The sequence below is a fragment of the Poecilia reticulata genome, linkage group LG19 (assembly GCF_000633615.1).
Source record: "Poecilia reticulata strain Guanapo linkage group LG19, Guppy_female_1.0+MT, whole genome shotgun sequence".
Classification (NCBI taxonomy): Eukaryota; Metazoa; Chordata; class Actinopteri; order Cyprinodontiformes; family Poeciliidae; genus Poecilia; species Poecilia reticulata.
The window spans coordinates 12094054-12109589 of NC_024349.1; the positions used below are offsets into that span (position 1 = coordinate 12094054).

Sequence of the window (15536 nt, forward strand, 5' to 3'; positions counted from 1 at the left end):
TCGTTTGCAAACCTGGGAACACGATGCCAGATGTGAAGTACGAGAGAGGCAGCATCATGATGTGGGGCTGTTTTGATGCAGGAGAGACAAAACATTATGTGAAAATGTTGAACATCTCAAGACATCATCTAGTTCAGTTTATTTCACAACAAATGTCATCTCATTACAATTTACCAAAAAAAAAAGTAATTTCAATTGAATTACACATTCCAATTAATCGTAGTGCATTAAATTACAGTTATTATTCAGATTGATACTTTTTCTGATATTTTTGCAATAAAAATCAAAGTGTTTGGAAATATTTGCAGTATTTGCGCTTATTTATGTCAGTAAATGTGACTTTTTATTTCTTGCTGTAGATCATGCACTATAATCTGACGTAATTAAGGCTGAGGCAGATGTTCAGTACAAGTAAAAAAGTTTTTGAAAAATTTTCTCAAAAATCTTCAATGAACTCCCAATTATCCATTAGTGCAAGAAAAGTGAGTAGATTTGTTGATTTTGTGGGAATTTCTTCAATAATAAGGGACTGACTGATATAATTTGACAGTAAACAGATAAAAACTGCTTTGAGTTGATTGATAACAAAATACGTAAGCACATTTAGTGTTTAGTCTAGAATCTAGAAGGCCACATAAAAAGCTGTGGTGGACTGGATTTAGCCCACGGGCCTTGAGTTTGACACCTGTGAAATAGACTGTGACATAAAGCATGAAATTACAAAAGTTACGAAATGGAGTGTAACAATGTAAATGTTACCCCCTGACCTCAGCGTACMTTACAGCAGTACTGTCTGAAACAATTTGTTAAAATTTCAGAAAACTACATTGAAAAATGTATGGAGTTAAACCCAAGAGATTTGATGGAAATTAAAAAATCTCTAAGTATTCCTCTATAAGATTRGTTTTTACCTAGTTTACTTYATTTATGTCGCCTCACGTTTTCTCTCATCCCCTTGTCAATATCTAATCTTCTCCATCTTTTTCATCGTTTTTGTTTATCCTTGTCTGTTTTTAATGTCGCTGTGCATTAAGCATCAACCGGACCATTTATATTCAAATTACAAGAGACAAAAACACACAGAAAACGTATAGGGACGTTACTTCCCACCATTTTCTTCAAATCCCACAGAAAACAGAGAGGATTTCACCCTTTCTGCCACGTCTGCCGTGTGATCGGAGTTAATCTGGTCCTTAACTGCAGGAGCTGAAGCAACAGKAGAGAGGAAGTGGAGGTGGAACAGAGAGAGAAAGAGATTTTCGTGGAAAAGATGAGAGGAAAGCTAGGAAATCAGCTGGAAAACTAAAAGATAAAGAGATCAAGCAGGGCGAGTGAATAGTGATCTGAAGCTGTTTATATTCCACACACAGAAACGACATGAATCTAAAACTGGTTCTTTCTTTCCGTACAACATCCCAGTGACCTTTTCACTCCCTGGCTTACACAACCTGCTACTAAATGCCCGCTTTTCGCTGCATGATGTAAAACTCCAGAAAAGTAGGACTGCTGAGACAGATGTCAAACACAGAAATCACGGCCAACGCATCCAGGATTAAGCAGAAAATCCGGGCCCAGCTGAGGAAGTCTTGGTGAYGATGTGTGACTGACTGGATGTGCGGGTGGCTGAGCCTGAAACGAGTTCAGTGAAAGACAAAAGGAAAGCAGTCAAGGATATAACATTGTGATGCCTTCAGGTGCAGCGGCTCAGCTGGAAAAAGCAACTTCCTGTAAGAGGGCAGCTCTGCACTGAAAGACATTTACACTTTTCTGGGGATGTTGCTGTTTTTAAATTTATTAAATTAACTATTTTGTTTCTCATGGTGTAAATAAATGTTAAAAATGTTTTTCCTAAGAATGAAAATGAAGCAGGAAGTGACATAAAGTTGGTAGAAACAACGCGTTGCTGCTCCGAGCTGGTTTATCAAATACTTTCTGCTTTATCAATAACACATTTGCTGGACAATAAATTGTCCCAGAACTTATTGCGATAAACAATAATATTATTGTTTTGAGGCCATTTTCAATTAATATAATAATCTCATAATAATGCAAGAACACACTGTCAAAGATCAATAAACTTTTAATTCCAATAAACATTTAAACACTGGAACTGGGAGACCTTTAAAATATCCAAAATAAATAAATAAATAAAWAAACAATTCAAATAAAGTCTGAAGTTGATGTAAACAAATTTATCTATCCAAAAAAGGAATAGTGGAGCTCAAAGCACCAGACTGAAGACTTTTATCATTCAGTTTTGGTCAAAAGAGAGAGAAAAGAGAAAGTGATAAATGAAGCATTATTGAGTTTGCCACGCGATTAATTGATTTATTGTTTATTGTGACAAGCCTATTCACGATTCACTTTCACTTTACGAAAGAAAATKGATGGATTTTTGGGTGACACTTTATTTGACACCTGTCATGAAGATGAAGGAAACATGAAGGAGAAATGAAATGAATGTTTACGACTTTTGTCATGAAGTGCCACTTGGTAAATTATGACACTTTTAATGCAAAGTTTAATTAAAATTCCATTAAAAGTGTCAACTTTGCATTATTCAGTAAATAATGACACTTTTAATAGAAAGTTGAATCAAAACTTGTATTAAAAGTGCCATTATTTACCGATACACCCTTGTCCCATTGTGGTAAAGAGGTGAGAGGCGGGGTCACCTAGACGGGTTGCCAGGGCAACACAGAGACAGACAACCATACACACATCTAAGGAGAATTTAGAGAGATCAGTCAACCTGACAGACATGTTGTTGGACTCTGGGAGGAAGCAACACATGCAGACTCCATGTAGAAAGTCGTCGGGCCGGGAATCGAACCCAGGACCTTCTTGCTGCAAAGCAGCAGTTCTACCAACTGGGCCATCACTTTATATTTCCTTAAATCTCAGGTTTCTGTCTGTGCAGAACCAGGATGCCATCGTCCCGGCCCACGCGTTTCCGACGGTAAACGTCCCGGCTCACGCCCACTACACCATCGGCGTTGTCATCCTGGCTGTGGGCATCACAGGCATGCTGGGAAACTTCCTGGTCATTTACGCTTTCAGCAGGTATCCAAGGCTTTTTCATCCTTGATGATTATTGTCCAATGAACTAATAATTAAAGCTGTATTTCGACCACTCTGTGTGTGTGTGTGTGCGTGCGTGCGTGCGTGCGTGCGTGTGTGTGTGCGTGAGCAGAAGTCGGAGTCTTCGGACGCCGTCCAACATCTTCATCATCAACCTGGCGGTCACAGACTTCCTGATGTGTCTGACCCAGACGCCCATCTTCTTCATCACCAGCATGCATAAACACTGGATCTTTGGGAAAAAAGGTGACGTTTGCTCACGACGCTGTCAGGTTTTACAAGAAATTCATCTTTTTTGAATGAATGAAGAACAGTGCAACTGTACAGTACATTTAAACATTTTGGGATAAATTAAAATGAAGATTTTCAGCAGAAATGATCATGTTGGAAACCTTTCAAATTAAAATCCTAAAGTCAGTGGCGTCACTGATTGTAGGTAAACTCATAATTGGAGAGTAGTAGGAGAAAGTAACAGTAAAATCTTAAAAAAGAATTTTTTTAAAAAGAAATTCTCTGTAAATTTGTGAGAATTAAGTTAATTTCTTAGCAAACAAGTTTCTGTTGGATAAAAGGTAAAGGAAATAAAGAATCAGTTTCTCAGGTTTTAGTGTGAGATGCCTTTATTAATTATTTTAAAAATTATCATTTTATAGAAATGATATAATATTTTATTCTAAAACTTAAGAAGATCTGCCACAAACTTGAAACACAATATAAAATATTTATAGAGTTTTAAAAGTGGATGTGAGATCAATATGGCTAAATTATATTATATTATATTATATTATATTATATTATATTATATTATATTATATTATATTATATTATATTATATTATATTATATTATATTATATTATATTATATTATATACTTTTTACAATGAAATTCAAAATTACAATATCACAAATTTTCTACAGTTCTGGAAAAAATTAAGAGACCACTTAAAATGATCAGTTTCTCTGATTTAACTTTTTATATGTTTAAGTTTGAGTAAAATGAACATTGTTCTTTTTTCTATGAACTACTGATAACATATCTCTGAAATTCAAACAAAAATGTAGTATTTATTAGCAGAAAATGAGAAACGGTCCAAATAATGAAAAAGATGCACAGCTTTCAGACCTCAAATAATGCAAAGAAAACAAGTTTATATCCATTTAGAAACACCAATACTAATGTTTTAACTCAGGAAGAGTTCAGTTATCAATATTTGGTTGAATAACCAGGAGGTTTTCACTGAGCATCAACGTATCTAATATAAAACTTTTTTTTTTTCATTGAAATTGATTCCAGTGATAATCTACTGGGCCAGAATAAAACCCCCTCAGGCAGCCAGACACGCCCACACTTACAGATAAAATGAATAAATAAATAAAAAGGCCTCAACATTAATAAAATGTGGGGTTTGTTCTGGAATAACAAGTTCTCACTGCCTCGTATCGTTTAGCTTTTTGTTTGTATTCCAGCCGTCATGGAGAATGAAACTGTCTCACAAAGAGCCGTGATTAACGCTGACATTTTCCGCTGAATCCGTAAATGCCATTTCCATATTTGTGATGCTGTGATATTGGGGCATCTCTCTGCAAGGATCCTGAGATTAGAGATGGGATTTGTGTTGTCAAACTGTCTTCCTGCTCTGTGATCCTCCACAAAACTCCAAAATAAAACTGATAAAGGACCAAAAATGTACTTTATGATGCGTCACAGATCTGGTTTTAACAGTTCTGTTTTAGAACCAGTAAGAAACTGGTTTTAACTGTGGAAAGAAACTCTATGTAAGAAAAGCTATGAGCATTTAGATAAAAACAAAAAAAACAAATAAAACAGTTTTGAACACATTTTTATCTGTGCAATTTCAGCTTCTTGTGTTAAATTCAAAAGACATTTAGCACTTAGCGCTCCAAGTCTGAAACTAGAGTGCATTTTTATTTAAAAGTGAAATAAGATGAACAAAACTACGCAGGTAAAGTGCATCACTGCTGTAGGAAGGTGAGTTTAAAGAGGAAATGTAAAGTGAAAACAGGAAAATAAGCAGCATGTTCTATTAATCTTCTCCTGCTCAGTCTGACCTGATTTAATGAATATTCTCCAAACTAACCAACAAACCAGACCCATTTACCTCAGAAAACATTAGTATATTTGTTGAATGCAATGTTTCCTAAAGGATTCGACTCCATTTAAAAATCAGAAACGAGGCTCTTTAAACACATCTTCAGCACTTGTTTGGCCTTGATGCATTTCTGAATTGCTTCAGGATTTTCTATAACCTCTGCAGGCATTTATCAGGTATCTGTGCCTTTGAAAAATAAAAATGTGTTTAAATACCGTCGTCGTCTTCTTATTTACCAGATTCAATCTTTCAGGTGTAATTAAGTTTCTTTTCGATCAGCCATGTTAGAGCGTTTAAAGCTGCTTTGAACATTTTGCTGTTTCAAGAATATTCATTGTTTTCATTTCCTCCAGCAGGATTATAAATCGCAGACAATTAAAGCACAGCACTGTAAAACATTTGAAGGTGGTTGAACTTGAAAATAAAACTCCTCCGGCTGAAAATTGCATTCTCAGAAGAAGAAGAAGAAGAAGAAATTTATGTTGAATTCTTTGTGCTTTTTTTTATTTCTTTACATACTTTCCCTTTTCTTTTGGTGAAATTTTATGTTTATCTTTATCTTAAATCCTAGAAAGTAGAAATAAAAAGATGGCTCTTTAAAAATAACACAAATTTCCTATAGTAGATATTTATCTTTCATCAAAAAGTTATGTGACATTTGCGGTTTTATTTTTCATGGTTTGTTTAAAAAAAATAAAATAAAAAATCTTTAGACTGTAAGACTGCAAACCCCTGAGACGGAGAAATAAATAAACAGAACATGATATGAGAAAAGTCAATATTTAAAGCAGTAAATCATTAGTGCTGAGATTTATTCCAACATTTTCTCCTCTGCCGCCTCCTTTCCTCCAGGGTGCGAACTGTACGCTTTCTGTGGCGCGCTGTTTGGCATCTGCAGCATGATGACACTGATGGTGATCGCAGTGGACCGATACGTTGTCATCACCCGACCGCTGGCCTCTCTGGGAGTCATGTCTCACAGAAAAGCTCTCTGCTTCGTGGCCGTGGCCTGGATCTACTCCATGGGCTGGAGCCTTCCCCCGTTCTTCGGCTGGAGTGAGTGGAAACACAGACAGGCGGCTGGAAACGTTTTCTCTGAAAGCTTCAGATCCATATATCTATCGGTCTCTGTCTGTCTGCCTGCATTTTTAGCACATTTTTTATTTGTGAAAATAAAAATGTAAACATTGCTTTTGCTTTTCGACACTGAGACACAGAATCCATCTATAAATAGATGTAAAAATCAATCAATCAAGTTTATTTGTTTAGCAAATTTCAGCAACAAGGCAGTCCAAAGTGCTTTACATGATAAAATCACTAAAGTTTTAATGTTCAGGAACTTGCATATGGAAGGCAAAATGTGTTGAACATTCAGTTCTTTAACCCTTTCATGCATAGTGGGCAGCTATCTAAAAGCCATTTTCTTCTTGTGGATTTTTATGTTCTAAACGCACGCAGACCACTGAAGTGGACGCTAATGCATCATAAAATACCCTATCAACTACTGGCCATCAGCTGCAAATGCAAGAAATTATTTTTGTTAAATCCAATATGGCCGACAGACAAAAAAGCATGCCGACCGACCCGGTCCCTCCTTCTACTGTAGACGACTCTGGCAGGTAAAAAAAATATCACCCCTAAAGAACAGTACTACTAATGTGTTTTTCAAATGACAACTTTGTATTTGGAGGAAATTACAATTGATTGCCTAAAATTAATAACATAAAAAAAAAAAAAGTTTTTAACCAAAAAAATTTCCTACCTTGTTTTTTATGCCTTAAGAAAATAAAAAAAAGGAAAAAAATCTTGATACAAAGAATCATAATTCATGCATGAAAGGGTTAAAAATATTAATTTAATATAAAATATTAAATCTGATCACATAAAAACCAAAACTGTGTTTGCTCTCTCACAGGTGCCTACGTCCCTGAGGGTCTGATGACTTCCTGCTCTTGGGACTACATGACCTTTACCCCTTCGGTGCGCTCCTACACCATGTTGCTCTTTACATTTGTTTTCTTCATCCCTCTCTTCATCATCATCTTCTGCTACTGCGGCATCTTCAGAGCCATCCGCCACACAACACGGTTGGTACATCCGCATTTCTTCACGGTCAGCACCAACATTCTCCCACAGAGATAAACTTCTGCTTGGATTACTCAAAAAATACGCCAAAAATGTAACAGTTTGTGTGTGGTTGGCAGAGCGATAACAAAGATCAACTGTGAGGGAAGAAGAGACTCTGCAAAGAGGTTCCATAAAATGAGGAGTGAATGGAAAATGGCTAAAATCGCCCTAATCGTCATTTTGCTGTTTGTCATCTCCTGGGCTCCGTACTCCTGTGCAGCCCTCACTGCATTTGCCGGGTAAGTGCCTGGATGTCTACGCCGTAGCCAAGGCTGCTTAAGACAAATTATTTACCATGTAGCAGAGTTTGAAACTCTCCACAAGGACTCAGACTCAGTGAAGCACTACATTTGTGGTGGGTTTCATTTATAATAAAGCAGATCTAGAGATACATTTTGGATGTAAAATGTCAGTAAAGCTGCTTCATGCATCATCCTGTTTCAAACTGACTGTCGTAAAAAGCAGGATCAGTAAGTTAAAAGACATTCCCATAAATATTAAGTCAAGATAATGCACTTCTTAAAATATTTGCTGAAGTTTCAAGGCTCTGCCCACTTACCTTTTTTCTCTTAACGCATAAATCTTCTAGATTCAATAAAAGGTAACATTATCCAGGACATTTTCTAAGTTACAGCAGCATTAACTTTCTCAAGCTCTTTCTTCTGTGTATTGATTAGCTTGGTTCTGTCTTGTTTAAATAATTTGCATAAAGCAGGTATTTTATCTTTCCAAACAAATGAAATAGCAAAATCCTTCCCTATGTATTAATTTATTCACCCAAATAAATTTGCAAAAGAACACTGGCAGGATTTACGATACATTACATGGTGGATATCTGAGCAAAAAACATTAAAAATCACTGCAACAGCAAGATAATGCTCCCTACGGTTAACCTTTAACACCCTGTCACATGAAATAAATACAGCTCTGTTGTTTCCAGCATCTCTGAAACTGCTCAAACGCCACTGGACTGCAGCAGATTTAGAAAATCTGCAGCTTTCATCACAGAACTACATCCACGTACGTCTACACACGGACATTTCCTGACGTTGACAAATTTCCCAACAAATATGGAGAGTTTCTGCAAGAACCTTGACGAGTTTTAGTACTGATGTGAAGGATAAAATGAACATATGTGGTTTTCTGTGTTGCCACAGATCCTGCTGCTCAACACCAGGTCTCTGTTTCCGTTTTCTCAAACTGATTTCTTTTCATCTCTAAATACAATGTCACGGTTTCTCTCAGACATTGGTGTGSCTACATTTTTAATTTRATCTGCAACCTAAAGAGCCTACAACTTTCCCTTTGTCTCCAAGTGTACTAGTACATGYGYAATTTGGAGGGGTGTCCTCCAAATCAGGAAACAAATTCCAGAGGGAGAAAAGCTGACACCCCACCCATGTGAAAAATTGGTTAGTGCTCCGTTACTGCATGTTGGTGCCGTTAAAATTTTCGTTTGTGCTGTTTTGATTTTTGAGATATTAAAAGTTATTTTTTAGGTCATCCAAAGGTCACCATCTCGYTCYAAAACAAACAGACCACTGGGCTACTTTTTTAGTGCAGGTTTGTRCTGTTAAAATATTTGTTTGTGTTGGATTTAATTATTGTGGAGAGAGCTTAAAATATTGGTGAGACAGATAACACTGACATCTAAAAACATTACTTGAAATGAGACAAATTCCTTCCTGTTCTAAATCTTTATTGAAGTTCAAAACAAAAGGAGGCACATTGTACAACWGCTGCAAAATCKGCCAAATTTAACTTCCACGATAGCATATGAAAATTAATAACCGYTGCTTTGTGGTGTTGATGCCCAGCGCAGACKTCATCAATTTARGTGAAGTCAGTTATCGCCTGGAGAAAATTATTTATTATCTCAAAAACAAAAGCTGCAGAAATGACGGTTTTAACGGCACAAACCTGCACTRACCTGCACTCKGGCTTTTTGCTKKGATTTTTTCACATGGGTGCTGCGTCGGCTTCACTCAGCTGGAGAGAATGTAACCGGATAGCAGCTGTAATGTCAAATATTASAGTAAATTTGATTATTTGGAGCTCTGATTTCAGCATCAGTAGCTTTTAGTCTTGGCTTAAGTCTGATTTATTTATTTAGTTCATTCTGTTGATTTCAGTTTTATAACTCCTCTTTCTTCTTGACATTGTTTTAATGTTTAACTTTTATTTATTTTTTGTTATWTGTTAACTGGRACTTTTTGAATCTCAGAAAACTTAAATGTTTTTTATTTTAAAAATGTACGCATCCTACAAATACAAAACTCACACGCACTCTGAAATGTACAAACTATAATCTCTCTAGTTTTTGTTCTTTTTGCTTCTTTTTTTGGATAATGTTCCTCTCTTTCTTTGCCTCCAAATTGTCCTGCATTTATTCTCTTGTTGCTGAGAAAAATACTTATTTTCAAAAGAAAGCAAAAAAGAAAATTATTGCAAAAAAGGTCAAATTTATCTGTTTTTAGGTGTTTAGTGAGGACCTAGCTAAGATAATAATGCAACATTTTCTTGCTTTGTTGGTGAGTCATTTTCATGTCCTGAAATACAATCACAAAAACAATTTCAAGCAAAGTAAAAAACAACAACAAACAAATTCCTTTGTGTTTGTAAAACAGACAAAACAGGATTATATTCAGCTATTATTTTTCTCTCTCAGCAAAAGTGTTTGGTGTATAAACATCAGGCAGTCAGATAAACAAAAGAGCTAATATAACGTATAAAAACGGGACCATAGTTTAAACATTATGTAAAAGTCGGGTYTCAGGTCTTTTACTTGTTTTAATAACTCCCGTCACTCACTTGGTCCTCATTTCCTTCTCTCATTTTTCTCCCTGTCGCCTCACGCGTCTCGTCTGTTTCTCTGCCAGRTACGCCGACTTACTGACTCCTTACATGAATTCAGTTCCTGCTGTGATCGCCAAAGCTTCAGCCATTCACAACCCCATCATCTACGCCATCACGCATCCGAAATACAGGTAGGACGTGACTCCATGCTGTTTGTCTTCCTCAGAATGCACAGAGATTATAAAAACAGAAGTACAACTGAACTTTAATGGGGCTTTTTTTTTGTTTTGTTTTGAGTTTTTAATTAAGAAACTTCTGCATGTTTGTTTTTAAGAATGCAGCACAATTAAACAGTAATTTATTTTTTTTGGCATGAGGGAAATATTTTGTTTCCACAATGAAAAAAGAAAAATAATTTTAAAAATGATTCATCGGTTTCTCTGGTTTTCACTCATTTAAAACATGATCGATAGTTGCARTAAGGAAAATAAAAAMATGCTTAGCTGTCATTTTCAGTTCTGGCAAATTACATTTTGCGAAAATTCAACATTTGCCACAGTACTTGATAAAAAATGTTTAATAAATTGCTTTTATAAATTGGTTTTAGCCTGTATTACTAACGATAGTAACTATGTAACTTTCAAGCCCATTTGGTTTATCTGTAATTACAATCACGCTGCACATGAAGCTGGTTGATTCGTGTCAAAAATAGATCCTGAGATGCTGGATGTCAGATTTAATGAAGACCTGATGAATTGGATCTAATACTGAATACAACACTGTCATTTCAGGGAACTAAGGTTGTAAATCTGCAGGTTCCTGAAAATACGGTACTGTGTTCTTTTAACATATTGACTTTATTCTTGTAATTTAAAATAAATCTTAATCTTAATTCAAGTAAACGGAAGCATTTAAGCAAAACAAATATAAGACTTAAGCGCTGTGACATCACCATGGAAACCCAGGGAGTAATTTGGTGGAAAAAATTTTTTTTTTAAATTTTCCAACAATAAAATCTTCAAAAAAAAAACAAAATCTGTACCTAAGTTTCACATTTTCACCTGGATATTTTTACAGTCTTATAAATGTCCTGTGAGTAAATATATATTTACCCATTTATCCATAACAAGTGGAACTTTCAATATCTGGCAAGTTATTTTTGCAATTTACCATCTATTAAAAGAGCGTTTCATCAGATTAACTTCACTTCCTGCTACGGCGGGAGTGAAATTACCGTAATAACCTGATATTGGCTACAAAGCGCAACGTCTCCTCTTTTAGAAACCGCTGAAATTTTTCAGATAGCGTAACGTGTAGCGGAATTACGGTACTGAAATTTTGGMTGGATCGCCGGCGCTCCATTCGGTCTGGAAGGGTTAGTCGATAAAATCGTGTAAAGTTGCTGCCTGATCCGCTTACCTGCGTCTCGTTCTGACTCAGATCGGCCATAAGCAGATACGTACCATATCTGGGCATGTTGCTGTGCATCAGCGGCAGGGACCGCTACAGCAGCAGCAGCTTGCAGTCCACACGCCGATCAACGCTAACCAGCCAATCGGAGTGCAAAGGCACCGGCAGGCACCACACCTCGTCCCAGTCCGAGAGCGAATCAGTGAGTGTACCTCATGTCTCATCTGGTATGTCTGTCTCACACCTCCATCCACAACGCCCTCCAGCCGTGAGTCACTCATTTCGGATCCGAATCGTCACAGGCGCACTTCTCGGACACCGAGGAGGACTGCTCGTCTCAGACTCCTGCCGGTCGTCACTTGTCCGCTGACGTCAAACAGGTGCGCCATGCCAGCCAGAGATCAAAGGTGAGTGGTCACAGCGCAGGAGCGTTTGAGAGAACCGCTGCCCTCCACCCCACTGACCCGGCCATTTGTCACCTTTCGCAGCTCACCGTGAGTACATGAGGATGACCCATTTCCACATAAAGCACATTTAAATGTTCATGTGTATCATCTAGAACACACATTCTGCAGGTTGAAAGGCAAACGCCTCTAGTTTCGTTGAGTTTTGGATCATAGTTTTCAATATCTGCGGTTTCAGGTTCTTTACTTTAGTTTTCTCATATCAAAGTTGATTTAGATTTTGTTCATAATTGAAAAATGAGGTCATGTTGGCTGAAGGAGACATAATGTGCAAAAATTAACATTTTACTCAATTTTCTACTTTCTTTTGATTTGGAGCGCTTCTAAAAATGAAAAAAACTTTTTTAAGAAAACAACATCCAGACGTTTTTAATAAGTTGATGTTTTTTAGTGTCTGCAAAATGAGCCGTTTCAAAAACCTTTCATATTAGTAGGCACTGCCTCGTTACCTAGCAACCCCAGCAAAACTCAGTCCATTACCTAGCAACCCAACCAGAGTTCCAGCACATTTAGTCAGCTGGTTTTCCAGCTGAATGTGCCGTACAATGGCTGCTGGAAAAGACTAGTGTTTGATTGTTGACTTATCATTCAGAAACTCCTTGCTGCATTCTTGTTGCTTGTACAGGAGGCCCTACTTTAGCTTTCAAAGCTGTACAGTTGTATAAAAAAGCATCTGTTTGCAGCCAATTTCATGTGTCAGTTTAAACGTTGATTTTGGGGGGCGTGGCCAGCAGCAGCAGCTCATTTGGATTTAAAGTAACAAGAGGCCCTAAAACATCTCAATCTGAAAGGAGCTCAAAATAGGCAGAATGATTATCAAAAATTGTGATGAACGTGTTTTGTATCCTAACCTGTTCACGGAAGCATGATAAGTCACTTGTAAAGTCAGTAGATGGTATTTTTTCTTCTTGAAACTATCATGGTTTTAGGAGCGCTTCTTTGTCTTTGTACCCAATTTTATATTAGTGAGAATATCTTACACTCAAGATTAAACAAATCTTAGACTATCTTGGTTGGGCAGTCTTCACTTTCTTGAGAAATACTCAACATCTCATTAAACGGCTCCTGTTATTCCCTTACTGAGAAGTCTAATAACTTGGGATGCTAAAGACATTAAATTTTCATTGGTACATACAGAGTGTCTGCATACCTTAGCATGAAATCAAATAATTACAGTGTAACCCTGCCTTTTCAGTGAATTTGTGAATTCATTTATTTGTAAATTATTTGTGGGAGAAAATTCCAAAATGTTTGTGGTTCACAGATTTTTTGTTTTGTTTTGTAGAGCACATCTAAAATAGTTGAAAGAAAATGCAGCTTGGAAGCTGAAATATTTAGACACCATGCTACTTGACATGCTGTTGGTTGGCATTTGCAAAACAGCCTGACATTTTCCCTGCCCCTGATTCACTGAACCCCCAGGAGCAGAAATAAGGAAGATCATGGATTTTAGCTTCTATGCTAATACAGTTTACATGTTGTACATGTTGATGCGTATTAAGGTATATTTGGTGTCTGAACTTTTAAGTATCAAGTATTTGTGGATTTTAGCATTTTACTGGTGGGTCATTGTTGTGATGTTTGAGTAGGATGAAGCCACATATGAAATTGTGCAAATGTAGAGCAACAAAAACTCAGGAGTTCAACAAGCTTGTATTCTTGCAACATCCAAGAGGATCTTAATGGACTGTGAAATCATCCAGATCACAGAATTGCTTAAAAGTGCTAAAACAAATAGAAAATTGACTCCAAACCTCATCCCCTGTAGACCTGTTCACGTCTTAAAAGCAGAAAGTCAGATGTAGGTTAGAGCGCCAGCGCTTCAGGGGTAGAGTCATCAGAGCCACAATGTGTGAATGTGTCTGTAGCTGTCAGAAACGCTACATCGTCCTCTGCAGCAAGGAGGGAGACAGAAACAATCTCCTAAATATCACAGAGCCCCACCAGCCAGGGTCACCTCAGCAGGTCTGGACACGTTTTTTATCCACCATTACCCGGCGAAAGGTCACCAGCAGGGGACATCTGTTCGCAACACGTAAAGGAGTTAGCTTGAAGTGAGATGACTAAACTGGGTCTCACCTGCTGGAGACGCCGATCACGGTCGCCCAGTCTGGGGTACCAGCAGGAATTATTACCAGAAGTTTAAGATTTTAACCTCAGCAATGCAGTTTTACTGCTGAATTTAAGGTGAACAGTGTTGTCTTTTAAAAACCAAATTACTTTTAAAACGCTTTAATACCTAATTTCAAATGTCCGTCTGGATATTTTTGCTTATTTAAACTGTACGCATTTCTTTAAATGTCTTGTGAGTAAATATATTTGCCCATTTATCCATAAAAACTATAACTTTCAATATCTAGCAAATAATTTTTGTAGTTTACTGTCTATTAAAAGAGTATTTCATCACAGATTCATTTCACTCCCTGTTACGGTGGGGGTGAAATTACCGTAATACCCTGTTATTGGCTGGAAAGCGCAACGTCTCCGCTTTCAGAAACCGTTGGAATTTTTCAGATAGCGCAAAGTGATTCGGGATTATGGTACTGCAAATCTGGCTACGTTCAGTCTGAAAGGGTTAAATGTCCATCCTGACATCCTCACTGCTTGGTCAAGCTTAATTCATAAATACTTCCCAAAAACCAGAATATCCCTCCAATGTTTGAATTCTGACCCATTTTATGCAACAGATGTGATCAGGGCATAGATCTACATGTTTAAGGCTAGGCTCATCCGCTTAGACCTGAAAGTGTTTTGGCATTCGCCTTAAAAATAAAAAGTTACAGCCATCTATGAAGCATATTTTTTATATGTATGATATTTAAATAGGTTTGATTTAAATACATCTAAAAAATAAGCATTAAAATTCAATTTGCATTCCTGCTYATGCAAATAATAGCATTAGAGTGGGTGGTTCTGATGATATTATTATTTATACATTGCTTGCTATGTTATTACCATCTTCGCTCTGCATTATTCCCTCGGCTGTTGCCTTGTTTAAATCCCCACAATTGAAATACTATTGAGAGTATGAGAATATTTAATAATTTATCTGCACAAAACACAAGCACCAGCATTTTATGACTTGATTTTTACAACAGATTAACAATATGTGCTGCAGAAGCTTAATTTTGTTGGTTTAAGTTCAGTTTGTTGACTCAATTGGTAGCATTTCATCAAGACTGCTGAGTAATTCTCAAAAGAGAAAAATGCAAATGATTCACTGGGATGTGCATTAAGCATTTTAAAACTCAAAACATTGGCTACTTATCAGCTTTGTTGGCTTATTCTTTCTCAAAAGATTTATAGATTTTTCTGCAAATTTTTCTTGGCTTTTTCTGCAAGCTACAATAACCTGCTTATGATGGAGAATTAGAACCAGAATAAGAGTTTTTTTGTTTGTTTTTTGTTTTTAGTACGAGAATAGAGTTGCCATAATGGGAGAATTAAGTTATAAATTTGTGATTTTCTTGGGAACGCCACACCAAACTGCTTTGAGGAATACTGAGCTTCTTGGCATCGGTTTTACAAATTAACATGTACGAGCTGC

General features: G+C 36.8%; 1 protein-coding gene across 2 annotated transcripts in view; it reads left to right on the forward strand.

Moving 5' to 3' along the window:
- opn4b (opsin 4b) overlaps positions 1 to 15536 on the forward strand; it is a 29993-nt gene that overhangs the window by 7552 nt on the left and 6905 nt on the right. The window contains exons 2-9 of one of the 2 annotated variants that reach the window (XM_008437056.2): positions 2921 to 3063; positions 3194 to 3327; positions 6045 to 6248; positions 7108 to 7279; positions 7397 to 7558; positions 10199 to 10306; positions 11556 to 11727; positions 11828 to 12019. In XM_008437056.2, the coding sequence (XP_008435278.1) occupies positions 2921 to 3063; positions 3194 to 3327; positions 6045 to 6248; positions 7108 to 7279; positions 7397 to 7558; positions 10199 to 10306; positions 11556 to 11727; positions 11828 to 12019 (1287 nt within the window). The remainder of the gene's footprint in view (positions 1 to 2920; positions 3064 to 3193; positions 3328 to 6044; positions 6249 to 7107; positions 7280 to 7396; positions 7559 to 10198; positions 10307 to 11555; positions 11728 to 11827; positions 12020 to 15536) is intronic. The other variant, XM_017310800.1, reaches the window with a different exon arrangement.